At 46.0% G+C, this 25,910-nt stretch overlaps 3 protein-coding genes across 3 annotated transcripts; 1 reads left to right on the top strand and 2 right to left on the bottom strand.

Annotated features, from left to right (window-relative positions):
• Positions 1-282: 282 nt before the first annotated feature.
• On the bottom strand, positions 283-2,301 carry LOC131287473 (uncharacterized). Its single transcript, XM_058316523.1, has 2 exons — positions 2,221-2,301; positions 283-2,146 (listed from the first exon to the last, which is right to left on the bottom strand). Exons 1-2 carry the CDS (start codon positions 2,234-2,236, stop codon positions 336-338), a joined length of 1,827 nt encoding a protein of 608 aa, XP_058172506.1. The 5' UTR covers positions 2,237-2,301; the 3' UTR covers positions 283-335.
• A 366-nt stretch (positions 2,302-2,667) lies between these two features.
• On the top strand, positions 2,668-4,782 carry LOC131286838 (vacuolar protein sorting-associated protein 33B). Its single transcript, XM_058315842.1, has 2 exons — positions 2,668-2,841; positions 2,922-4,782. The coding sequence occupies exons 1-2, from the start codon at positions 2,684-2,686 to the stop codon at positions 4,765-4,767; spliced, it is 2,004 nt and encodes a 667-aa protein (XP_058171825.1). The 5' UTR covers positions 2,668-2,683; the 3' UTR covers positions 4,768-4,782.
• Positions 4,783-6,253: 1,471 nt separating this feature from the next.
• On the bottom strand, positions 6,254-25,377 carry LOC131286302 (uncharacterized). The gene is made up of 4 exons (XM_058315236.1): positions 24,943-25,377; positions 11,160-11,620; positions 7,862-9,154; positions 6,254-7,519 (listed from the first exon to the last, which is right to left on the bottom strand). Exons 1-4 carry the CDS (start codon positions 24,970-24,972, stop codon positions 6,523-6,525), a joined length of 2,781 nt encoding a protein of 926 aa, XP_058171219.1. The 5' UTR covers positions 24,973-25,377; the 3' UTR covers positions 6,254-6,522.
• Between the last annotated feature and the right edge of the window lie 533 nt (positions 25,378-25,910).

Genomic DNA, 25,910 nt, shown 5'->3' on the forward strand with positions numbered 1-25,910 from the left:
AATGTTGCAATTAAAACAAGTAGATGTAGGTTTGATTAATTTTATTGAAATACGCACGCACTTACATTCGACCACGCACTATGAATGCAAAGAATTAAAACTTAATGATGCAATGAATTAAAAATATTTGGTACCTCTTTTTGGGAAAAAGTAAAATGCTATAATCTTATTCAATCTATTTCTTATTGATACGCTAGTGTTTTTGTGCTTCATAATACGTAATACTATCCGGACTAGCTACAGCTAATGGAATGTTTGTACCATGCTAAAAAATTTTTGGTAAAGCGTAGGTGAAAATGAAAACAAATGTCCGAATCCAAAAACCTATCAAGCCCTTAATCATCGCCAATTTCGACGATATCATAGTCGTCGTCGCTGTCGGTAACAACATCACACCGAAACTGTCGATAGATGTCGTACAGGACGTTCTCGGCATGATTGGTCAACGCTAAACGGTCTTGAGTTTCCAGCTTCCGTTCAAACTTTTCGGTTAGTTCCTTACCTATGGCACGTTTGAAATCTATGAAATTAATACTGATATCGATATCATCTGGTGGCCCTTCGTTCTCATCGTCCGTATTGGAAGTGTTTTGTGCCGGCGCTTCACCTGCTTCGGTAGCATTCGCGGTTCCATTTGGAATCGCTTTTAGCTCGGAATCACCTGTGACGGATGTAGCTGTAGCTGGTTTCTTTGATTCACTCTCGCACCCACCGGGAGTGGCTGTAATTTTTGTGGAAATGGGTTCACTGCTACGAAGATTTCCCAATGCGTCCTTGTCCATCGTTGTTTCGACAGGCACATCTTCATCATCACCACCATCATCATCATCATCATCATTGTCGTCGTCATCGTCGTCTTCGTCGTCCATGAAATCTTCTTCGTTATCAAGATCCTCGTCTTCGTCATCGCCATCGGACCAACCATCAACATTTTCAAGGAAATTTTCTATCTCATTATCATCATCTTCGTCGTCCGGTTCCATAGCGTCCACTTCATCACTGGTGGATGAAATCCCCACCAAATTGGTAGTGTCCGGTGCAGTACGAATGGGTCGATTCCAAGGGTACAACGAACTGGCCTTGAAATCCTTCGTTAAGCCCTCACTTTTGATATAGCGTTGGTTCACGGTTTGCATTAGCCCGGCACAGTCGGCCAGCGTAAACGATCGGCTCGATTCCTTTTCAAACTTTGGCAGCTCTTGCTCCCATCCGCTGCAGATATCGTTGAACACGTTAGCCGTCGGCTTCACAACCTGGGCAGCCGTTAGTCCCAGCAGTACGATGCCCAACCTTTTGCAGGTGTTGTGCAGATGCAACGTAAGATCGACCTGTGACTCATCGACGAAAATGATCACCGGTTTGGTCACATTGTTTGCCGTTACGTACTTGTCTACCACCTTGTCCAGGTAGGCGGCGAACGTCTTCGGGGTCACCTGGCCGTACTCGTGCGCTACGATGGCACAGTTTTTCGGGGCGGCTTTCACTATGTCCGGTGGTACATCGCGCCGATACGGGTACACCAGCAACGGCGACAAATGCTCACCGGCGGCAGAGAATGTGTAGAGCATGGTCATTTTTTTCAGCACTGCACGAATCGGTTCCTGCATTTCGACCCGCTCCCGGAACCGCAACTCGTCGCAAAGGAATACTCGGTTCGGATGGCTTAGTATTTCGAACAGGTTCGACTCCATCAGGTAGGTCTCAATGTGCAGGAACCAGTCCGCTATCCCACCGAAATGTTTCCGGTCCTTAAGACGATCGGTGGTTACCCATCGTTTGACAAACTTCTGATAGCAACGTTTGCCGAACTCGGTGTCCTGGAACGGGTGCGTACGGGCGGGGACGCTCTTCTGTACCAGCGCTTCGGCGGCCGTTTCAACGTTTCGCTTTTTGATGGTAAACCCGCGCTTGCAGCAATCCGTCATCCACTGGTATAGCGCCTGCTCCTCCTGCGGATGAAGCTTGCTGATTTTCCCGTGCGTTATGGACTTGAGGTACGTCGACAACGTTGTCCTCGGGACGTTGCACATATATGCCGCCCGGCGGATGGAGGTGCCCCGTTCGATGATCAGGTTTATTGCATTCTTCAAGTCCTGGCGGGTGTACGTGTTGGAGTTCTTACGACGCGGGACGCCATTACTGTCTTCTGTGTGGATGGGAGTGTTTTCGGCATCGGTAGTGAAATATTCAACAATTTGATAACACTGCATATGTTCTTACCTGACATACTACTCATGATGTAACGGTTTTCAGGAGAGAAAAGGGATTGAAAACTACAGGAGCACAAAAATAATAGACCCACAACTCTTTGCCCAATGCAAACTTTGTTGCATTCGCTGGTAAATGCAAACAAACAATTTTCTTTTCGTTTGACGTTTGACAATTGTCAGGGTTGTATCAAATATTTGAAAAGTTGTTGATAATTTTGTAGAGTTCCGAAAACAAGATTTTTCGTTATAAACTCACATAAAGTAATGGAAGAACTAGTCACTTCGCTTGCATTAGTTTCTTTAAAAAATATACTAATAATTTGACTCCAAATCTCCAAACTCCAAACAAGCAATCGTTCCTGACGCAAATATCTATCACCCTGTTGTTTGTTTGTTTTGGATTTCATGTTGTGTTGTTTAAACCACAAACAATCATTTGAAACATCGCAGCTCATAGCCTGGTCCAGCTTGAAATGGATTCTTCGCTTAGTGAAAAATTGCTAGGATTCCGGCAGATAGCGCAAGAAAAGCTACAACATGTCTTCTATTCCATACCATCGGAGAAGGATCTTATAATCGATCCGGCACTGATCAAACCCTTGGAACACGTTTGTGGCGCATCGTGGTTAAGGTACGGTATTCATCGGTATCGCGAAACAAGTGTCCCGTTTGGTTGGTTTCACAAAAAAAAAACTTATCGCACAATTACAGGAAGAAAGGGATCGACAAAATCTTCAAATTCGACCCAAAGAATCCACCGCCAAAGAGGAAACAATTCCTGTACTTTATTTCATCCAGTCTGCTCACGTTCAAGAGTGTGCTGGATCAAATCAGCGGGTACCAGAGTCAGACGAGCAGCCTGATGGAACCGGACATACGCTACAAACAGTACCACGTCCTAGTATTTCCCTCCGTGGTGGCCAGCTTCGAGCATTTGCTCGAGGAAGAGGGTCTCTTCGGCATCGTGGAGCTGTATAACTTTCAGTGGGATTTTCTGCTGCTGGACGAAGCGATTCTCAGCCTGGAGCTTCCGAACGTGTTTGCCGACGTGTTCGTCCGTAACGACACCACGCTGCTCGGCTCGATTGCGCAGAGTTTGCGGATATTCAATCTCGTAATGGGAAAACCTAATTTGATTTTTAGCTTCGGAGAGAATGCGGAGAAAATACTGCACATGGTGCAGCGGATAGAATCCTCGAAGGCGGGTAACGGGGCGGGAAAGGACACCCAAGGCGCAGAGAAGGAGCCCGAATTCTCGACTATGCTCATACTGGATCGCGATCGCGATTATCCGGCCTGTTTGCTAACGCCGGTCGTGTACTGCGGGTTGCTGGTTGAGATACAGACACTAAACTCGGGCTCGCTGGTGGTGGATGGGGAGAAGAATAAGATAAAAAGCGGTAAGCTACCATTTTTGCAGCTCGACCAGGAACAGCAACAGGCGGCGAAACAGGAAGGTACCAGCTTGCGGATGAGCGGGGCTCAAGATATGATCTACCGCGAGCACCGCTATCGTCACTTTTCCGAGACTATCAGCTTGCTCAGCTCGCAGGCCAAGACACTCGGGCTGGAGGGTAAAGCGTACTCCCGCGAAATGAAGTTGAGCGAAATGAAGGACTACGTAACGAACAAACTGCCCAAGGTGGCCGCCGCCAAGAAGGAGCTCTTCAAGCATCTGCGCCTGTGCGAGACGATCGTGGAGGAGATTGGAGCCAACTTCGAGAAGCACCAGATGATCGAAGAGAGCATCCTTACCAACACGAACCGCAAGCAGATCATGAACTACATCGTAGAGCTGTTGAGCAGCGACGCGCACAAGTACAACACGTTGCGCCTCATCTGCCTCTACCACGTCACGATCGGGCTAACCGGCGAAGACACGACCAAGCTGATGACGGGCTATCTGAACGCATTCGGCTACCGGCACCTGACCGTGTTCCACAGTCTCTGCCAGGCACGCCTCTTCCCGGACACGACAAATCTCAGCAAGACGAAAATGCTCTCACAAATTTCCATTCCCACGCTCAAGACACCGTTCCAGATCGAAGCGAACAAACTGAAACAGCTACCGACCGATGCGAACGAACAGGCGGCCGGTCCGTCGGTGGTGCCGGATCATGATGCGGTATCGGCGGCGGGGTCCGGGTCGACTGGAAAGTCCTGCCCGGGGTACGTGTTTAACGGAAACTACATTCCGCTGGTGACGCAGCTAACGCACATGATATTCGCGGCGTCCAGCTTCGACAATCTCAACACCCGGCTGGGTCACTTGGAGCGGCTGAAGGTTTCGGGACGAGCGCTGGGTGGCCAGTCCGGAGAGGCTCAGTGGCCACCCCGTACGGTGAAGGAACTCTCTGCCAGCAGCCATAAGGCGGCCCTGAATCGACTGCTACCGTTCAAGGGGAAAACGATGTTTATCTTCGTTGTCGGTGGAATCACGTACGCGGAAATTGCCGCCTGCCATTTGCTCGAACGTACGATCGGGGCCAAAATTGTGCTCTCGTCTGATAGGATTATCGCTGGACACGATCTCATCGAGGCCGTTGTCAACTGTTAGATCCTTACACCATATTCCTGAAGAAAGTTTAAAGAACCAATCGATCGAAGATCGAGCCCGTTTCGGATGAAAATAAAAAAAAGATCTGACAAACAGTGTCGTTATGTACATGTATTTTAATTATTTAACTACTCCTAGGTCTGTATAATAGTACGACTTAATATACGTTCGCTTTTCTCTGTGTCTATAAGAGCAATTATGAATTGTTGTTATTTCGCCACTAACATGACGTCTCCATTTTGTTCTCTGTTTAAATTTTCATTTCCTTCGATAAGACGACAGATTTCTTTCCCGGCAATTGTTGTTTGCTTGAACGTGTTTCTAAGGAAATCTAGTTTTGTTAACGGTTCGCCAATTTCATCTTGCAACCCTTGCAATGGCTGGTGGTGGATAATAGTTCCTGTACCGAAGAAGAAGAGTGGTATCAAGAGCAATCCGCAAAAGGAGTCTAGAAAAAGCAATAACAGTGAAAGAATGCTGCACTCCTCTCCCGGTCGTTTCTGCCTGGTACAAAGCTATTTGCCAACAGCAAACACACTGAACAATCATCATGGACAAATGTTAGCAAAAGTGGGTTACATATGAAATTTGCGGTGGCCAAGCAGCTAGGCTAGCGTTCTAATTATCGTTAATGGTATCTTTTTTTTTATCAGAACTAGTATATCCCCCCCGCAAGGTTGCTTTACTCTACTATCATGCTCAACAATGCTTTGCAAAATTTACTAAATGAAAGTGTGAAATAAAACATTAAAAACAGAAATATACGCTACACCCTAGAATATAAGGATTACCCGGCAGAATGTGTTGCAGTGGAACAAAAATAAAAATAAAAACAGAAAAAACTGAAATAACGTTTTCGTAACCGTACATTTACTGTTTCCGTGACGTGATTAAAAGTACACCCAAATGGGTAGTTTCGAATGAAGACGGTACAAACCGTCTAGACGTTTCACGGCAGCAAATCGATAAATTGCACATAAGATGTTTTGATTAAATCCTAAACAACAGCCGTCTTAAACTAGCGCATAATAAAATAAGCATCATGTGGAAGAAGCCTAAAACAAAAGCGTGAGAAGGAGCGATTGCAACAATTTGGAATCATATGTGAAACACAGTAAACACCAACAACAAAAGGAGCTACACGATGGGAAGCATTAACACACAAGTGGGAAAGAGAATAAAACCTTCCGTTAAGATTAATGAAACGAAAATAAAAATTAAAAAAAAAACAGTTACACTTCTAGCAATGTCTAGTAGTACCGGCGTAGTAGAATACTTGAATGTAGAACCCTTACAATGTGTTCCAACTCTGTCACGTTTTCCCTTTCCGTTTTTCTCTAACTCTTACCAACTAAGGCATTTTGCAAGGACATCGAATGTGTATTTTCCGTTCGGTTCGGGTACACATGAGAAAAAATACGGGTAAGAAAAAAATGCACTTCCTGTTGCAATGTACCCTGCTCCTCCTCCTTCTTCTCCTCCTTTCCTTCTTCTCTGTCACTAGTAGCTAAATTAGTGCTGTTTGGACCACCGTGGGTAAGGATACGTTGTGGTTAAACTAAAACAGCCCTCGGTGCATCTTCTTAAGCGAATTATGATCGCACAATACAATAAGTATTTACATATGGTACACAAGACTGCACAGTGTTTTTCTGTGCAGCTTTGTGTGTGTGTGTGTGTTTTTGTGGATGTGGTAAAGATGAACAGCCAGCTTTCATCCTACACTCTCCACCCATTGCCAACAATGACCCCTTTTTATAGCAACAATTTACGTTTGTTGTTCTGCTGCTGGATCTGCTGGGAGGCGTTCAGCTTACGTGCGTCGGCGTTTCCTTCGGTGCCGGTCGTGTCGGCACCGGCCAAGATCGGAGCTGCTTCCGGCACGCGGAGTAGATCGATACCGGCGGCCACACCGTCGAGTCCCTTCGCCTGTAGGCTCGAGAACGTGTCCAAGTTGAGCTCGTACAGTCCATTGTCCTTCTTTGCCACCAGATCGAGCAGATCGCGGTCCACGATCAGCTCGCTGTTGATTGAGTCGGCCAGAGCGAGCGCTTCCGCCGACTTGAACTCTTGCTGCACGTCGTGGACACTCTTCTGCAACGTGGCGTGAAACTCGCGTACCTTCTGCTCGAACAGCTCATTGTTGCTGCTGCTGTCGGGTGACATCGAGCCTTGCGCTTCCTGCTTGATGCGAATCTTGCGGCCACCGTTCCACACGTCGTCGTCCACGTCGTAGTCGATCAGCGTCGTGGCGACACGAGGGCGCTTCGCGTGGGGTGGTTCGTAGCCACGGGTGGCACCACCATCGACCTCGGTGAAGTAGTCGTGCTCGTTGGCGATCAGTGAGTTCGCGTTGAACGAGGACATGATTTCGTCAAAGTTTACCTCCTCCTCGCTGCTGGTGCTGCTGGCGGCCGAATGTTCCTTGGTGTCGAACAGTAATGAGCGGCGGCTCTGGGGCGATACCTGCAGCTTGTCGTTGGCCGGCTCCTGACGCAGCTCGGCCATTTCGATCGAGTCCTGGATGTTCTGCTGGGCGGGTGTGCTGCCGAGCTTCAGATTCGGGACAGCTACCAGCGCCATGCTGATAAGCAGCACCATCAGGCAGGTGGCCGGCTGGGTGGTCTTGCTCGTGCCCTTCGTCAGCAGCGACTGGATGCGCTTCATCTGACTGACGAGATCGTGGTTTTGACTCTGCAATATCTTGATCCGCTTCACCAGGTTCTGGTTTTCCTCGGTGCACTGTTTTACCCTGCAAAATTAGACAGATATAAACAAATTAGTGGAATGATCCTTAAATCACATTAACCATAGCAACCCAGGGAACATTAATCGGTGAGAATAGCATTATATCATCGATTTACCATGGTAACGTGTTCTTGGTCAAAAAACGTGTTACTATGGTTACTATGGTTAGCGGATGAAAAGTGCTCAACTTATCGATTAATTGATGAACTTTTCGTTCATTTTTCTCAGGTTTTTAACTAACAAACCTAACAGTTATGCTAAAGCAGCTTTGTACTGCGTTATGTAGGACGGAAAGCAAAAGCAAAAACGGTCACTAATAGTTGAAAAGAGCGATTTCTAGCCTCACCTTTCTTCCAGCCCGTCGACGTACTCCTTCTTGCGCTTACGCGAGTCTTGGGCAGAAATTTTGTTGCGGATCTTTCGCCGGATGCGCTTCAGTTCGCGTTCCTCGTGCTTCGTGAGGGGGTAGCTCGTTGGCAGAGTGATGCCCTCCTTGGCCAGCAACCGTTTCTCTTCCGTCGTCAGCACTAGCTTCTGGTAGGTTCCGTTCCTGTTACGTCCCTTGCCAATGTCATCCATATCGACGTCATCGTCATCCCCATCGTCATCCCCGTCTGGTTCGACGTCCGAGTCGCTGATCATGTGATGCTGCTGCTGCTGCTGCTGGCGCTCGACCTCCGCAATCACCGAGTTGCTCTGCTGCATAATGTCCTCAAACACGTAGCTCTCCGAGTCGGACGAGCTCGGTGCGGCATCGGAAAGCCCATCGTCGACCAGCAGCTGATCCTTGCTCAGGACGACGTTCTTCTGAATCAGACCCTGCTTGGATTGCTGCAGCAGGTTAGCCGCCGCCAGCTTAATGTTGGCCGATTTGTTCTTCAAGTTGGACGTGTTCACAATCTTGATCGTACGCAGATCCTGGATCGTTACCGGCACCAGTATCGGGCGGCCGTTCTGTTGGGTTGGCTGCTGCATGCGAATGATCTTGCGCACACCACCGGCCCCGTTCGGGGCCGACGTTAGCACAACATTCTTCGGCAGCATCGTTCCTCCGTTGGTTGCCGATGTGTTGACGGCCCCCGGGGTATTCTTCAGCTGTAGCGTTACCTTCTTGTTGGCCGAATGGTTAGCGGTCGTTAGCCCATTGGCCACCGCAACCGTTTGACCGTTCTTCATCGTCGCCATGCGAATGATCTTTAGCTCCTTTCCGTTGCTGCCCGAAACGACGGACGTTGTAACGAGTCGCTTCGGTGCAATGCCAGCGCCGGTTCCCGGGTGATACACGGCCGTGGTACCCCCCGCTGTCACCGTGTTAAATTTTGTGGATGGCTTCTGCTGTGTAGATGTCATGCTCGAACTAACAAGCTGTGTTTTGACGATCGATTTTTGCTGCGACATTGCCGTGCGCTGCACGCTAGCGATCGGCGGTGTTGTCGTCATCGTTTGTTGACCAACGATCAGCGATTGCATTGCGGCCGGTGCTGGTTTGATGGGCATTTGCTGCAGCATTGTCTCCGTTGGATGCATTTCGATCGTCTGCACGTAACGTGGCGGCGAGTTTTGACCTCCACGTTCGCTGATCGACGGTCCGGGTGAGGAAAGTGCCGGGCTGAGTGCTTCATACTCGGTATTAGGGTCCCTACGGTAGGCATGATGGGGGTGTGGAAGAAGAAAAGAAAAATCAAATTAATTATAGCTAATAACGCGTCAAAGCGAATAAATCATGTAGTTTATTGTATAACTACTCGACGATGTAACAGATCTAAGATAATTAATATGAATAAAACCAATAAATGGGATTCGAACAGCACATTTCGCATGTTTGTCTATTTTACAATATTGGCAAACACAGAATATATCCTTGATAGGATCTTGGTTAAAAATTTGACCTTATAAAAAAGCACAGTCAAATTCCTTTTTTTAAGCACTCTTCCCGACTTCAAGAAACAGTTTGTTCAACATGTCGAACGTACGTACGTATAGAAACTGTTTTTAAAGAAGATTCTTTGTATGTAGATGCAGCATGAAAAACAATTCGTCCCATTTGCTGCATACGAAAATTTGAGACATCATTGCAACACCTTATAGGTACACTAGAGAAAAAAGGAAGAGATTATGACCATTTCCCAATCGATAAGAGACCTGCCCGGTATGATGCACGTTCTTATCTCAGAGTGTACTTCATCATATCGATATGTTTCTTTTTCTGTAACGCAGAACCCAAGATATTACTTTCCGGTCCTTCTTATCAGTGGCCTCTGTTGTTCCCTAAATGAGCCCGTTGTATCTTGGTGAAACAGGCGTACGCTTTTTTGTTCAAAGTATTGAATGAAGGCCGCCGGACCTATATTTATCTGAATGCCATCCAATTTCGAACCCCATTTCGACCGATGTTTCTGGTCCCGCGGATCTTGTGCATGCGCGTGTGCGTGCGAATGACTCAACCGAAGTGCAAAGTGAAGTCATGAGTAGAAGTAGAGACGAAGCCGCTACCGACCGAGTTTGACCTGAATTTAGCGCAGATTCATCGCATCGCTGCATAACCGCAAACATCGTAGTGCCAGGTTATTCTTTATAGAAGTCAACAACAACAAGACAAGCCGGTGCATAATGTTCAGTCCTCCACAGCCGCGGGATGTGATGATGCCAACAGTAAAATCTGGTTGCGCCGGTTGTGATGATTAGATTCGCAGATTTTTCATACCCTCTACACAACATAACCCGACGACTTTCGTACAAGGGATACGAGGTTAAGCTAACACTATGTGGACCGTTCCACCGTCAAAGGGACTGCACGAACGCGTGCTGCTCTTGGCGCAGGCGGAAACTGGCCAGGCAATGCTCTCGATCTACCGATTCTCATCTGTTTTTGTCCCCCCGCTGGCTCTTTGTCGTTGACACAAGGCGCCGGCACACACTGAAATTCGACGCGGCGGCGGCTTTGCTGCGCATAGAAATTATTTTTAATATACACACAACCACAGCCTTATGCGAGAGCCAAACGACGGCATTCAATTGACATTAGCGACGCGAAAGCAGACACGAGACAAGAGGAGAAAAAAAAAATAGAGCATCAGTATTGTGTAGTGGTGGACCATAACGGTGCCGTCATTTGCCCGGAAAGATTTGTCTAGCATGATGATAGCAATATGCATTATTTTTCCCCGGGTCATGGAAAGCATTTCGGAAGGCATCTCATCTCACGCCAAGATTGGTCTGCGTGATTTCATACTTGCGTTTAAAATGTCAAAAACAGACACTGCAGCTCGCTGCTGCTGCTCGTTCCGAGCATGGGAATGTAGTTTGTGCTCCTTTCATCACGCACGTTCGAAAGTGCTCTGCATTTTGTTCCCTTTCATTTTTTTCCCCTGCCCGCCTGCCGGATGCTGTCTTTCCATTCGTTCTCTTGGCGGTTAACGGTTAACGTGGCGCATTGCTGTTGGGGTCGCCAAAGAGGCTGCTAAGGTGCAACACCTTTCACTCGATCGTGGTAGCATAACATTGGAAGTAACATCAAGAAAACCCTTGTTGTTGAATCAGCCCAGCACAGTTTGGTTGGTTTCGGGCCATAGACACAGATGTGTCACCTATTTCTCTCTCTCTCTTTCTCTTTTGCCCGGGGAAGTTGCCAAACTTCTACTTACAGGTCCAGATGATCGCTCGATAGGCCACTGTCCGAGGCGCCCGAGGAGAGGATCTGCTGCTCGGTCGCGCAGTTCGGGTCGGTGTCGTTCAGCATGGTAAAGTCCACGTTCATCAGGAGCGGCTTGAAGGTGGCCGGATCGTCCGACAGGCTGCCACCACCGGCACTGCCACCGGTGAAATCGTCGTCGAGATAACCGTCTAGCGAGCCACCGCCGCTGCTGCCAGTCACGCTCGGAAACCCGTGGAAGTCCTGATCCGAGGAGGAGTGCGACGAAAGCGGTGACATGACCGGCTGCTCGCCCAGGCACGTCTCGTTGGCGTAGTTCTTGTTCAGCCGGTTCATGAATTCGTCCAGCTCGTCGGGGCCACCGTTGGCGTCGGTGCCCGGTCCGCTGAACAGCATCGTATCGTCCATCTTCAGCAGGGTGTCCATGAAATCCTCACCCGACCAATCGTCCTGCTGGGATGGAAGAAAGAAGGAGAGAGAAAAGAAAAACGAATAAGTAACACGTCGTTCAATGCATTCCAACTGATAAACCCATCGACAGCTTGAGGTGGACTTTTCGTCCTACCCTCCCCACCCCCACTAGCAGGTAGACTTCCATTCCACACATACGACTGACGCCAGCGACCATTATTACGCAATCGCATGTGAAGCCCCGCAGGATTCGCACGAGAAGTTAAACCCGAGCCCATTGTGCAATATTAAATTAGGAAAGCCTCTGGGCCAAACAGTTGCTCTGGTCCAGATTTACATGCAGCTAGAATTGCGTCACGCGTGGCGCTCACATCATAAGGAGCCAATATTTTTGGCCAATAATCCCATTGCGTAGGATGGGTATTTTTAAAAAGGAACTTCTGACGTCTTCATCGCAAGTAACAAATATTCATCTTGTTCCTGTTGTTGATTGTGAATATAATTCAATTATTGAACCACGGTGTAGGGCATGCCCTGTGTCACATATAAACTTTGAAAAGAGTTCAAACTCTCTCCTCATTGAGTCATTCAGCACATAAGCTTTTAGAGCCAGCAATCATTGAGTTGAGCCGTGCAAAATCGTTCCAGTGACGGTAGGGATTTATTCAACTCGAAATTCGTCTGCGCGTTGACCCAATTTACATTGTGCCAAGTGACTTAACCCGAAAACGTCGCCGCCAGCGTCGTATCACACGCATTCCGGACCGCAAAATGTCAGGGTTTTCGAGCGGTCTAGTCTCCCCACCCCGAACCGGTGCCTTTCGTGCCTTCCTATGCGCTGCTCTTTCTCTTGACTGCCACGCGAACTGCAACTTGGCGCCCTTCTTCTTCTTAAGTTGAAGCGTCTTTACGTCTGTTAAAAAAAATCGCACACACTCCACTCCAGTGAACGATGAAGACATTCATTCGCGAAATTGCGTGCAGTAAGGATCAAACAAAACTAAAATAAAAAACTTTTAGTCCACAAGACAATGTTGGGAAAAAACGATCACCGAATCAAAGTACGCGCGACGATCCAATTTACTGTTTGCTATGGTTACTTTCACCGTCAACTGAATGGTACGGGTAAGCATATTTGGTGATGAAAAAGAGAGAGAGTGAAATGGAGGTTGAAAAAGATAAAATTTAAATGATTTTTGGTGGCAGTTTTGGTCTGTTTTACTTTAAAATACCCGGTTACGCAAAATAACTCTCCGTGCATCCTGTTGCGGCGTTGGCGAAAGGATCTTAGCTTCCTTGGACGGAAAACTTTCAAATGAAAAGGGCGATCAAAACCTCAGCATACTACGAGCAAGAAAAACGATTACAAATATTACTACCCCAGAAGTAGTGGTGCTACCATCTAGTTGGCCAGCCATCATGGAAAACCTGATTACCGGTGGTGTGGGTTTCTGGAGGCGAAAACAAAAACCGGTCCACAAAGTCCCAACTGAGAGAGCACGTGGTCTCGGTTGAACCGAAAGTGATTAATCGCCGGTGAAAGGTTAGCGGCGGCGCTGGTGAAGCACGAAGCTTGCCGATTTTGAAAGCGACATTTGCAATGTCTCAAGCCAAGGTTAAAATGGAGATCATAAGAAAATCGGTTTTGGTGTAGGAATGGTTTAAAAGAGCCCCTTTGTTGTCGAAAACAACAAGAACCTCTTACTCTCACTCTGTTTGCACAAGCATTTAGCAGTCTATCGTTACATTCAAATATCACCAGGTAACCTTCTTTGCTTGGTTCCCTTCTTCTCGACCACCGGAGAGAAAAACAAGTCGTAGAAAACCATCATTTAATGTCCACCACCAACATTCCACACTTAAAACGCCATCGAATGAATCATATGCAACGGTAAAACGGGAAGAATGAGGTCGCCGAAGACGAACCTACGCGCCTGCAAGAAGTCATTAGAATGCGTACCATGTCTCTGGAGGTGGCGAAAGAAAGCATTTTGGAATGGTGAAGGAAACACAAACTCGTCAACACGGAAACCATTAAGCATGGCTACATTCAGACTGGGTTGTACTTATTTTCAATTTGCCCACCCATTTTGACTGTTTGATAAATAGAGTTCGCCAACGATCACAGCATTTTACAAATTAGCCTAGTTTTATTTTTTACAACTATTCTATGTGATACTAAAAGATTGTATTAAAATTGTATTTTCAAAAAGTAAGTTGTAAAGGTTAAATTCTTCTCTCAATTTTCCAATCAACAAAACAACGAACCGCTAAAGAAAATTTCTAAAATCTCGGCTTGAGTCAATGGCCTTATGCATTAAAGAATTCAAAATACCGTTACACCTGGAGAAAGAAAATCGAAAGAACGCTTGCCGGATTCTGTTATACCGTTTCGGTCTTCTCGATGACTACAACATTTTTGGCTTCTCCTTCGGTCTCCACCTCGGAACAGCGTAGTTCTCGGTTCATTTTGGGAAGCTATCGGGCGCTGGTACCACCAGGCAACTAGAACTGGCTTTCGATGGCCTGCTGCGCTAGGAACGAATTCCAAACCCGTAAAAGCCCTGCGCTGCAGCATATTGCAGGTCGATCGATAGTTGCGGCGAACGGTTGACGTTGAACCGCCGCGTTTATGCTCTAAGTAGTCAGATTGAGGTCAACAACAATGGCGATGGCGCGGCCCTCGAACGTTGCGGCCGCTGGGCAATGGACACGGGCACGGTGTCTAGGGTGGGTAGGTTGCCGCCACCCGATATTCATTGGCCCTGCCCAGCTTTCACGGTGGTTAATGCGAAAGGGGCACCCCTAAATGGCAGTAAGGCAGCACAAAGACAGCCACGTTGGGAGAGATTCCATCGGGGCTCCATCGACCAGATTGCGTCATTTTGACACAAGCTCTTGCAGCGTCCTCTCCGGTACGGGACCGGTGAGAGAAATCCGACCAAATGCGCCACATTCGGGAGACCGGCAACCGGCGAACCGTCAAAACCGGTTGAGTTGACGTTATGCTGGTTTGGTTCTGTAGGGAAATTATAGTCCATGGGATGTTTCCTTTTTTCTACTTCCCAAGGGCTTCAAAGCGGGGGTTAATACTTTTATTTGCCAAGATTTCGCGTGACCGAAGGTGATAGTGAGCCGAGTGAGGGAACTTCCACCGGTGGAAAAAAAGTCACAATAGCTCGCGGCCCAGAAGACGGACGTCAGCAGCAAAAGCTCTCGGGAAACAGGTTTCTCCAGTGCGCTTGCTTACGTCGACAGCTTTTGCTACGCGGAGCACGTGTTTTTTCGCTCGGAACAGCCCGGCTTTATCCCCACGGGGAGGTGGCAACATCCATTACCACCCTCTCGCATCCGTCGACTTTCACGAAGAGAAAAAAAACGGAAACCCTGAGCGACAGATCACAACCGGCGAAATAGGCATCGTGGCGCAAGGCACACACATACACATATAGTTTTAAAAAAATATTTCAACAAATGTCGGGAGCATTTTGTGGGGCTACGAGATAGGGAGGCAACACAGGTTGCGCGCCTGGTGGTTGTCGACGTGGTGGTTCCGTTCCCATAAGAAATGAACCGCATATCACACACTCGGCGTAAAGTAAACGACTGTTTAACAAACAACCCGACGCAATATTCTAGAACAGGCGGGGAAAATAAAACATTAAGCAACAACTTCTAAACGAAAACGAATTTCCCCAAGACAAGACACATAAAAAAGCGTGTGCAAAGTGTGACAAAGGAAAAACATTGAAAACTCGTTTTTCACCACATTAAACGAACAGGCAAGCATAAAGCGAGGTTAGGTGAATGAATGTTTTTGAAAGCGTTTGATGCACGACCTTCCCTCGCCTTCCTTATCGCTAAGGGTCTTGGAGCACACGTTGAAGCCTCTACATATCGCCGATAAGAGGTGCTCTCGTCAAGAAGTGTGGCAATCGCGGCACAATTCATCTCAAGTGGTTTTAAACGTTTAATTTAAGTTCGAAATGAACGCGATATTTTAGTGCTTTTTGCTTATTTTAATTTGTTAAATAATTTAAAAATTAAAGAAGTATCAAATCTGATTGGAGTTCTTTAGGATGAACGTTCAGTGCCTCCCATCAGTTTGAAAAAAAAAATAGCTCTGACGACGACATTGTTCCATCTCAATCCACTCGACGATGAAAAATGAAGTGATTCCTTTCTAATATCTCAAACTCAGAATTCTTTGAAATGAAATGAAATAATGAATGAAATAATAATAACAAATGAAAACAATTACCAAGGGCATAAAAAATTAAACTTCTAACAAATAAAAATTCTAATTTATACCGAAACAAACGAAAATGATTTAGAGAAACCGGAGCAAAGAAAATACGTTGGAGATTCTTCTTTTCTGTGCACTTCCCTGTCCAGCTGTAGAAGTATTTACAACGCTACCAACTGTGTACATTTCACTGCTACAAGTTACCGTAAAGATAAGTTATCGAGAAGCAACAGTTACAACTAAATGCCACGTAAGAAAATCATCTATGCCAATATTGATTTTTGAGACTTCCATTGCATATTTATACGCCACGCAACAGCCTCGCGATTTTTTAATAAAACAAATGGCTGATGTCTAAGTTTTCCCTCATCAAGAAATAATATCCCATGGCAATTTTATTAAACTGAACGAAAAACTATTTCATCATCCGACACTACTTTCCCAACACCTTCATAGCCTCAAAACGATCGTTCACGATCGGATCGGAAAAGCACCGAAAAGTACCAATCAAACTTGCATTTTCCTTTCCCGGTACTTCCTCCCAAAACCCACACATAACCATTTTGTTGCAATAACCGTGTGAGGGAGGGGATGCCCCCCAAAATACGTACGTTGAAGAGAAAATTGTTTATATCACCATCCATCTTGCCGAAGTTTTGCTGCCGATCTTTGATGTTCGTTCAACTTGCTTGCTTTCCTATCCCTTTTCCAACTGCTTCTTCTACTTTCACGCGTTCACTGCAAATTCGCTCACAAGTTTTCCTCCTTATGGGCTTGGGTTAGCCGTATTTTCACGTAGGCACACAGGAAAAGCGGCCCCTCACACTGTTGCGACAGTTGGCGTTACTAACGTTACACGCCGACCTGAATGTTCCGCCGAGCCACACCGAGTTGGGTGTTGTATGATATTCGCGCCCTGTCCCCACCGCCCCACGTCCACAATCATTCACTCTTCCGCCGGTCCACGGGACGGACAATTTCTTCCAGTGCCAGTAGCAGCAGTGAACGCGCTTTCAGCAACTCTCACTCGGCCGCTTCCGGTCGAATGATTTTCTGGTCTTTATGGCGCTGATTAATGCCACCACCGCGGAAATGCTGCTGCTGTCCACAGACACAGGCACAATGGATATATATATTTTTATTTATTTTTTCGTTAGCCCAGGCACGTAGGCTGTGGGACCTACTATCTTCCAAATCCGTGTGGCTTGTTCAACCGAAACACAAAAGTCACACTCTTGTCGCACACTAAACTCCTACTGAACCGTCACTTCAGCAACTCCGGGTCTTCGAAGCACGACAGTGTGAACCTAATAATCATACTCGCCGCCCGCAGAAAGTAATGGAATTTTCATCTGGCATCTCTTCCCACTCATCTCGGTGCTGGTGGAAATGCGGTGCGGAGTCGCGAAACCCATTTCTCTTCGGTCCACGGCGTGCCAACGCAGATTATTCAACCACCGTGGTGATGTGTAACGGATGAGAGTTTCCTCTTTATTGCCGCACCCGTCTACCCCGCTGTGGCGATGGCCGTCTGATCGGCGGTACAATTGCAGTTTGGCAATTAATGCACATTCATTTAAACATCGATATAGATATGTTTCCACCGTTGCTATAAGGGTCAATAGTCTCACTGAAACCTTTTGCAGCGCACGTTACGGTACATCGAGGGAACTGCACTGCCAGCACGATCGTGTCGATCGACGGCGTTTCAGCGGCGACACTTGAAACATTTTTTTTACTTCAAAAACACTAACAATGGAAGGTCACATACAACACACGTTATGATGATGGTACGTGACAGGAAACTTGACTAGAGAATTGAGGTTAAATTTTAGTTTCCTTCGTTAAATTCTACACAGGAAAACCGAAACAGATTCTCCCCTAGTCGGTGACGCAAAACACTTCGCCACGCAAAGAAAACCACAGCGAAAACACTCACTCCACGGTTAACACTTCGGAAGTATCGAGACTGCCACACTGGCATCTACTTCCCAACTCTTATGCGCCCACAAGGGTTGTTCTGCACGGAGCATAAAACAAATGGGTTGGCGAAGGAAGGTAGCCCGGGCACCGATCATCGAACGAAAGGCCCGGCGGAACGCGAAACGAAAATCGCTGTACGTGGCAACTATTTTCCTTTGCACGGTATATGAACATTAAAACGTTACATGCGGCTGGTTGCGATCGATGCTGCCCGACAGATTACTCTCGCAATTTTTACCACAGGGAGAAGGAGAGTTAGGGCGGGTCGATTCAATGCCGCGAAGAAATGGCGATCGGCGTTGTTCTGCATTTTGATCGCGATCGTAAAGCGCGTGGTGTTTTGAACCCGGCTCGGAATTGGTACTGGGTGTCCCGTGCAGCACCGGGTCTGCACGGTGCGAGGTCTCAACCGATACTGGCGGGCCTTTGGTCGAGTGCGAGACGAAGCCGGTTGGCAATATTAGAGGCGCGCGCACTCGCGACGACGTCGCGGCCCCTGATACACCTGACCCAACACATCCACGCCCCTCCGGCGCGACCTACGCCTCCGTGTACCTGTTGCTACGTCGTATCGCCCGCCCTCCGGTATCGTTCCCTTCCTTCTCTCCCGGGGAAACATAATTTTTTCCACAAGTCCTCTCTCACACAGAGCCACAGCATCGTGTTATTCAAGTGGATTACCTTTACGCTCTCTTTTTCCCGACTCGCGGGAAATGGCGCTTTCTCAGAAGATCTTTCCGACGGCGATCTTCTCGTGTGTCCCACACAAACACGCACAAACACACAACCGTCTCTCATACACACTTGTACACTTTCTTCCCTGTACCGTCTCGAAGCCGGCGTCGTAACCGGCTAAGGGAGGCTCATTTGCGGTAACAATGATAAACCCTGCAAGGTAAACTCTGGGGATGTTCAAACTGGGACTCATTTCCCCGCGTACGACCACCAGTCGGAGGTCGGGTAGCGCCAGGCGGCAGGGTTTTTGACGCGGAAGGTGATCGTTGCGAAAAGCGGAAAACAGAACGCGAGACGGCGACGAGGGCGCGCGCAATGCATTAAAAAACCATCGTAATGTAATTATCCGTCCCCGACAGCAGAGTGTCCTCGGCGCAGGCAAACTGCTCTAGTATAGTAGACAGTTGGACTAATAGGACCACAGGGCCGACACATGGGAGGTACCAAAAGGGGTCGCGGGAACAATATACCGGCTCAATTACATACCGCAAGTCGTGCTAATAGGATAGTCGAGAGAAGATCTCATCCTAACAAACGATCTTTTTTGAATTTCCATTTTTTCTGTCTCTATCATCTAACTTGTGTTCAGCAAAAATCATAAAGTTCAGGGATTTTCAAGGTCCCACCCATCGGCAAAACACCAACGTGTTCCCGATTATGGAGTGCACCGTCCAGAGCCATAGAGATAATCATTATCAGTACCGACTGGACGAAAGTCGATCTCTTCAGCTCTGGCCTAATGCTTGATCGTACTGGTTTCTATCACTGTTCGGAACAGAAAATGCGCACTTCTGGACCACCACTGGGTGCGAAGAATATGGGAAGTATTCCTGTCCCCATCATCCCGCCTCACGGCCGCGCGTGTCAAGTAATTTACAACCATTTTGAATGTCGATAAATTGCGCATGATTTTTCAGCTCCCCAAGCTACCTTCCTTGGGCGCTCACACCGCAAGTACAAACGTGTTATAGCTCATTCGCTAAATCCAGCCACACTTAAAGCCACTACCTCCAATCTGAAGCCTCCGGTATGCCATAAACAGCTTGTAGCAGCTCTCTCTCTCCGGTGACACATGGCAGGCAGGTAAATACACAGCTGATTAGCCTCTTATCACGGTGTTCCAGAACGCTTTACGGTGGAATTGCTTCGTACCGTATCTGGACAACATTCGGGGGCGCCCACAGCTACCAGTTATACGCGTGAGATAGTGGAGTCATATCTTTTCGATACACCCCTTCCGAAGGTCAGGATCCATTAAACAAGGAGTACTATTTTTTCTCATATAAGCATGACGCATATTTATGAGAATGAGGCTAACTTTTGTGTGACGACTGACATTTATTTTTTCGGAAAGGTACGCCTTAGTCAAGGTTTTAAAAACCAGCATCGGTGAGGGCGGGACATAACTTACCTTCACCACGCGAGTGGCCCATTCTACTACAAGAACCTTTGAGCAGTAATCAATTATGGAACGATGTATAAATAATCCATAAGCCGTGATCGATTGTCTACAGCAATAGCAAACATACAAGACCATATTGCAAACACATCGATTAAACGGTCCTTTCCAAATTGAATCCGGCTTGAGCCAGACCGTGGCCGCCATTTTCTTTTGTGTGTCCGTTGTTTACCGGTAGAATAGCAGGGTTTGGAGAGGGGGCGGCGCTCTGCTTTGCCGCGGTGGTGGAGAAAGATCGGTAAGAAGTTCCGTTATATTTCGCGAACTGTACCGGTTCGCCGTGAAGTACGGGTTGAGACGCCCCAAAAAAGGCACCACCAAGAAGCTGTCTCTTCCCGGACGGAAATTGTAGGGCACTTTTGTTGATATACTTACATAATGCGCCATCTTTACGGCGACAGCGACGCCGTTACACCCCACAGGGTATCACTTGATGGAGTACCGGAAGCTTATAGCCGTTGCTACATGTTGCTTCGCTGGCGGGCTGTTCAACAAACGTCCTGAAACCACAATATGAGCACCGCACGGGGAACAAACTCGGGAAATATGAAGCACGCAGTCGGGAAATGTGAAGCAAATAAAGGGAGCAACACGAAGACGCGCGTCTTATGACAGAACCGCCACAAAGTACAACCGACGCGCAACTGAGCCGTAGAACCGTGGACGATATGTAGGTTCCTACCCGATGGCCAACGTACGAAGTTGAAATTCTAGCCAGGTTCTTCAACTCGGTGCCTTCCGCAGCCAAACCAACCCAGTGGAACATCTCTCCTCTCCGTTCGTTCCCGTTTTGTTCTCGGCGATCCTTCCTGCCTACAACTTCTCCACAACAACGCCAGGCAGCGTCGTCGGTTGGGCAAACTTCACGGCTTCGCGAAGACCGCCAACAACGCACGTGAATCAAAAAGTTCTGGGCATTACCGCCAAACGGGAAGCCATTGGAGAAAACAAGGCGGACGATAAGAAAAATATGGAAATTATAGAACCCCACGCGCTCGGTTTGGGTGTGTGTTATGTGCAAAAGGTTCTGCTCTCGTGAAGCATAGACGAGATTTTTTCCCGTAGCATCATCCAAAGAGAAAGGTGGTGGAAAGGAGTGTGGAGAAATGGTCGTTACTTCCCCCGTAGCGAACGTTGGATAACTTAACCAAAAAGAAAGAAGAGTGTGTGTGTGTGTGGTGAGTAGTGGTCAGTCACCTGTGGCCGAAAGGGGTAAAACGTGCCAAGACGCCGACAATAACAAAAAGAAGAAAAACAAAACGAACATCGAAAGAAAAACTATACATTCACTTGCTCCTTGAGAGGAAGAAACAGGAGAAATTGATGAACGTACGAGAAGGAATAAGAGTGAATTAAATTTGATTAACGGAATGATGGGAAGAGAGAGAGAGAGAGAGAGGGATGCGAAGCATAGTTGATGTATGAAAGAAGTGGGAATAGAAGTAGAAGAGAAGTCTCGTAAAGAAGATGGAAAAACCGGAAAATTCCCAAAAACAACCAAAACGGAGCGGCATTACATGTAGGAACTAAGAAAACCGGCAATCTGTAGATCAGAGTTTTCATTTGCCATTGACTTGTCTTACTTGTGCAGTCCATCGTGATGTTGACTCAATTTTCTCATGTTGCTACATTTTATTAATCACTCTGTTTTTGGTTTGCTTGTTTGTCACCGTCGTTTAAATTTGATCGTTTTTTCCTATTTCCGAATTTTATATCAATGGGTGTTTCTTTCAGTATGCTTTTGCTTTCTTACATAAACCTAAAACCACACAGTCAAGATTAAGTTGAGCGGCTCCGAAAAACAGGTTTACTTTTACTTCCACTTTTACCAACGTATACGATCCTTTAGGATCCTTTCTCGTGCGTTTTCTTGTAACGCTTCCTTTCACCATTCCAGATACACATCGACGGTGCCCTTTTCAATCGCAATCAGTTCGATTTGTTTTCGGGTGCGAGTGAAATGTTTCAACGCTTCACCTCAAGCAATCCCGCCCCGGGACAAGGAAGAAGCCAAAAACGTGGGAGAATTAAATGGAATGATACTTCCATACGAAAACCATAAATGTAACCGGTTTATGCTGTATCTCCTGCTTTCTTCCCGATGTTCAAGGATTAAGGACACGACGTATGGATAGGGGCAGCAGGCTCGCCGTACAAGAGAACCCAGGCACCTCTGAAGCAATTATGAATTTTGAACCGGTTTTTCCTAGAGCGAGATTTTATGTCGATGTCATTTTGGATGCTTCAGTTTCTTGAAAAAGTTACGTCTAAAACGGATGTAATCTTTTGGGTAGAAACATTTATAACATTGAGGTAAGTTTGAAATATCGAGGGGTTCGGAACAATTCTAAAATAAAATAGAAAAGTGTAGAAAAGATTATTCAGAATACATAGCGTAGTCTGTAGTCAAGGGGATCAAATCTACGATAAGAAACTGATAGCCCTGAGCCCTGAACTGATGATCATTGCAAACCAATCAAAAGCTCATTACAGGCTGGCCCGTTTTCGTTTGAAAGTAGTTCGGAATTAGTTTTTAGTAACGTGCTTCGTTCTTTATTCTTACGATGTAATGCAGTTTGTGTAACAGAACGTTCGAACATGGACCAATAAACGACTTGTTGCAGGTTTCCCGCTTCAGACTAGTTTCGCTTGGTGACGAAAACCGGCGCCAGCCTGCATATTGTAAAGTGTTCTGCTTGTACTCGATATATCTGATAACAAATCATGCCTACAAGCGCTAATTTCGGTTGAAAGTAGTTAGTTTCAATTGGTAAGGAGGTTTAATCATTGCGTTAACATTAATACCATTCTACAAAAGTTTTTAACACGCTTTGAATATAACATGTGCCGGTTCAGAAATGTAAAGAAAATCAAAACTCGTTTTTGACAGAATGGACCAGCCACAAAAAAACAAATTACATAATTTAAACGACGCATGCCAGCGATCGGCCATTTTCCCCTCGGCCGTCTTTCTCGTCGAGGGACCTTATCAACTTTTCGAGTACAACTTGGTTTGAACTTAGGCATCTTTGGGTAACGACAAGCTGTGTAGCCATGTGCTTGATCCGTTAAGCCACATGAGCCACTCGCCACCTTATCTCATGAATGGAAACCGAGGTGGAACGAAAAAAAAGAAAACGAACTGAATGCTAAAGATGTGCTCTGTATGTGGGTAGAGAGTGCCGAAGGAACATCCTTGAACTTGAGTTTGTTTTTGAAAAGGTGCATTGCATCGACCTGTCCGAGGGTTCGCGTGTGCATTCGGCAGAGCAACGTCAACATGCGCTTATTGGTTGCAGTTGTGTTTGATAACCGATAAGAAATCTTCTTCCCATGCCAGCGGACATCCTCACGCAATACCGTCACGTACTGCACCAGATCAGTTCATCCCCCATTCCGCAGGAGTTGTATTTCGCCGCATAAGATGCGCAATAAATTTGTACCCCAAAAACGTTGAAAGGCACTACGCAAAACCGATCCTGACGCCGAATGGCGTATCGGTGTACCTATACTGGGCCCGAAAAATAGGAGAAATAGAAAAGGTGTCATTGTACCGTTATCTGGCAAGAGTATGAAATGGTTTGTGTAAACTTAGAATTCACCATTGCACATCGGAAGAAGAAGAAAATGTTTACGAATGTGCAAACATGCTCCATCAACAAGGTACGATGAAATGAGCGATAGATAAGGTCAGATTGTTTCTTTTCATTGCAAACATCAGCAATAGTTCTCAAATGATTGACGATCATATCTAAAAGTTAACATTAACTAATCAAGCCTTAAGCACGCAAAAAGTAAGGAGCAACACTCAGTACGCGTCTACATGTTTTTATTTTATGTATACTCTCCCAACATAATCCTGAATACTAGATACACAGTCAAATTAGTTTTATTTTTAAAACTGTTTGGGGGAAGTGTTTTAAATAGGGGAATCTGAGGCAATATACACCTGTTTTAAGAAAATTAAAATCGAATCGTAAAAAACTTTAATTTTCCATAACCAACACACAAAGAAACACAAAAACTACATTAAAACAATTTTTTCAGACCAATCTTTCCAGACATAATTTTATAAGAGCCATAAAAACATTGGTTCAAAACGATTAAAACCCAACGATAACATTGTATGTGGTTTGAAAATAAAGTTGTTTTAATAAACTTTTGGCACATATTTTGAGATAAGTCATCCCAAAATTGAAATTTTGTAAGTTAAGACAATAGAATAGTTGTTGATGACCACACAGGTCCTTTTTCTACCATTGTTGATGTTTTGAAAGTTTCTTACGTTTTGACCCATATTGCATTCGATATTAGTATGTTTTTATTGTGGCCCTAAATTTCAATAATTGTGAAAATTACTTCTATTTTGTATTCGTATAATTTACTATTCTAAAACACTAGACGAGTTGAACATTTCACTAACGACGTGTAATAGCAACATGGAAATCTTTGTGAAATTTTGCCCCAATGATATTTAATACCCCTCACTCCCCTGTGGTAGACGATCACCCGCATCAGATCCTTTCTAATAGACACTTCGTTTAATCAAGAGAAAAGAGTATTGCACGTAAAATGATGAGGGTTTCCGAAGGAAAAGTAATGCGGGATATGATGGCTTTGGCGTATGTTTGTTCGGAGGCACACACACAAAATGGAAAAACGGTCACTGTTGCACAGCTCATACCGACGCCCAAGCGTTTGTTTTCTGATGCAATCAAAACACCTTTCAAGCCACGTCATGCATCATGTTTAAATGAGGCTGCTGGTGGAATTGCGGGGATTTTTTCGTTCGTCATTCACAGGGATCCCAACTTCACGTTCCATATGCTAGCTAACCGACCAATATGTTGCCGCTTTGCTTATGAACCCGCGGGGTGGAGTACTCCGGATGAGCACTGATAACACTCCCTAGAAACGCAGCAAAAGAATGCGATTACTTACCAGAAAATCGTTCCCTTCGTTGAGACTCATTTTGAGGCCGTTAATTTCATTGGCTGCCGGATGTTCCGGTGCCCTACTGAACAGTGGAATATTGGAATGTTGTCGGTGCTCCACCCTGTTGGATGTTTCACCCACTGCTTTGAAAACACAAATTCACCTCCTCTTTTGTTCGAGCACGAGAGATGTATTTCAACAACGATTTAATTTAGTGGCTTTATTACCGTATCTTGACGGTATCCAGAAATTTCCAACACTGATCACCAACGAAAAAAGAACAACATACGAGACGACTTTGCAAATGCGATAGCTTCAAGCTATTCCAACAAAACAACAATTTTCCACAAACACAATACTTTCAGATTCACCTTCGTAGCTTCACTAGCTGAACGCACTTTTTATTTTCGGTTTCAGGTAAACTGTGCAACACTCATAACTTGTTAAACTTTCCACAGATCTGCTAAACTGCAAAACTGCTGGCTGTAAAGTTTGGAACTGCTGCCAAACGTCATAGCAAAAGCGACACGGCTCGATGACCTTGAATTACCGCTACGACGACCTTCAAAAGAATAATACCGGTTATTACCGTTTCGCTGCAGCGTCTGATAGCTGTTCGTTGAAGGTATGCGTCACACACACGATTGCAAAATTCGTTGAATCGGTTCTTTTTTTGAACCGGTTCGAGATCTCGGAAGTTTCGACGTGGCACATTTCACGAAGTGAATAATGGCTAAAAAAAGCCAATTTTTTAATAACATTTTAGTGCGTTGGCCAACTAGAACGATAGACCCCTCAAATGAAAGGTCTTTTGAAGACAAAAAACTTTATACATAAAATATTCTTCCCAAATTGGTAATGCATGAAAAAAAATTGTATGGGTTCATAGGTAGATGAACCTTGGTCGGTATTTTAAGATGAAATAATAAATTTGCTGATAGCTTTATGATCAATTTACCGATTTTCATAATTAA

Source organism: Anopheles ziemanni, chromosome 3 (assembly GCF_943734765.1).
Source record: "Anopheles ziemanni chromosome 3, idAnoZiCoDA_A2_x.2, whole genome shotgun sequence".
Lineage (NCBI taxonomy): Eukaryota > Metazoa > Arthropoda > Insecta > Diptera > Culicidae > Anopheles > Anopheles ziemanni.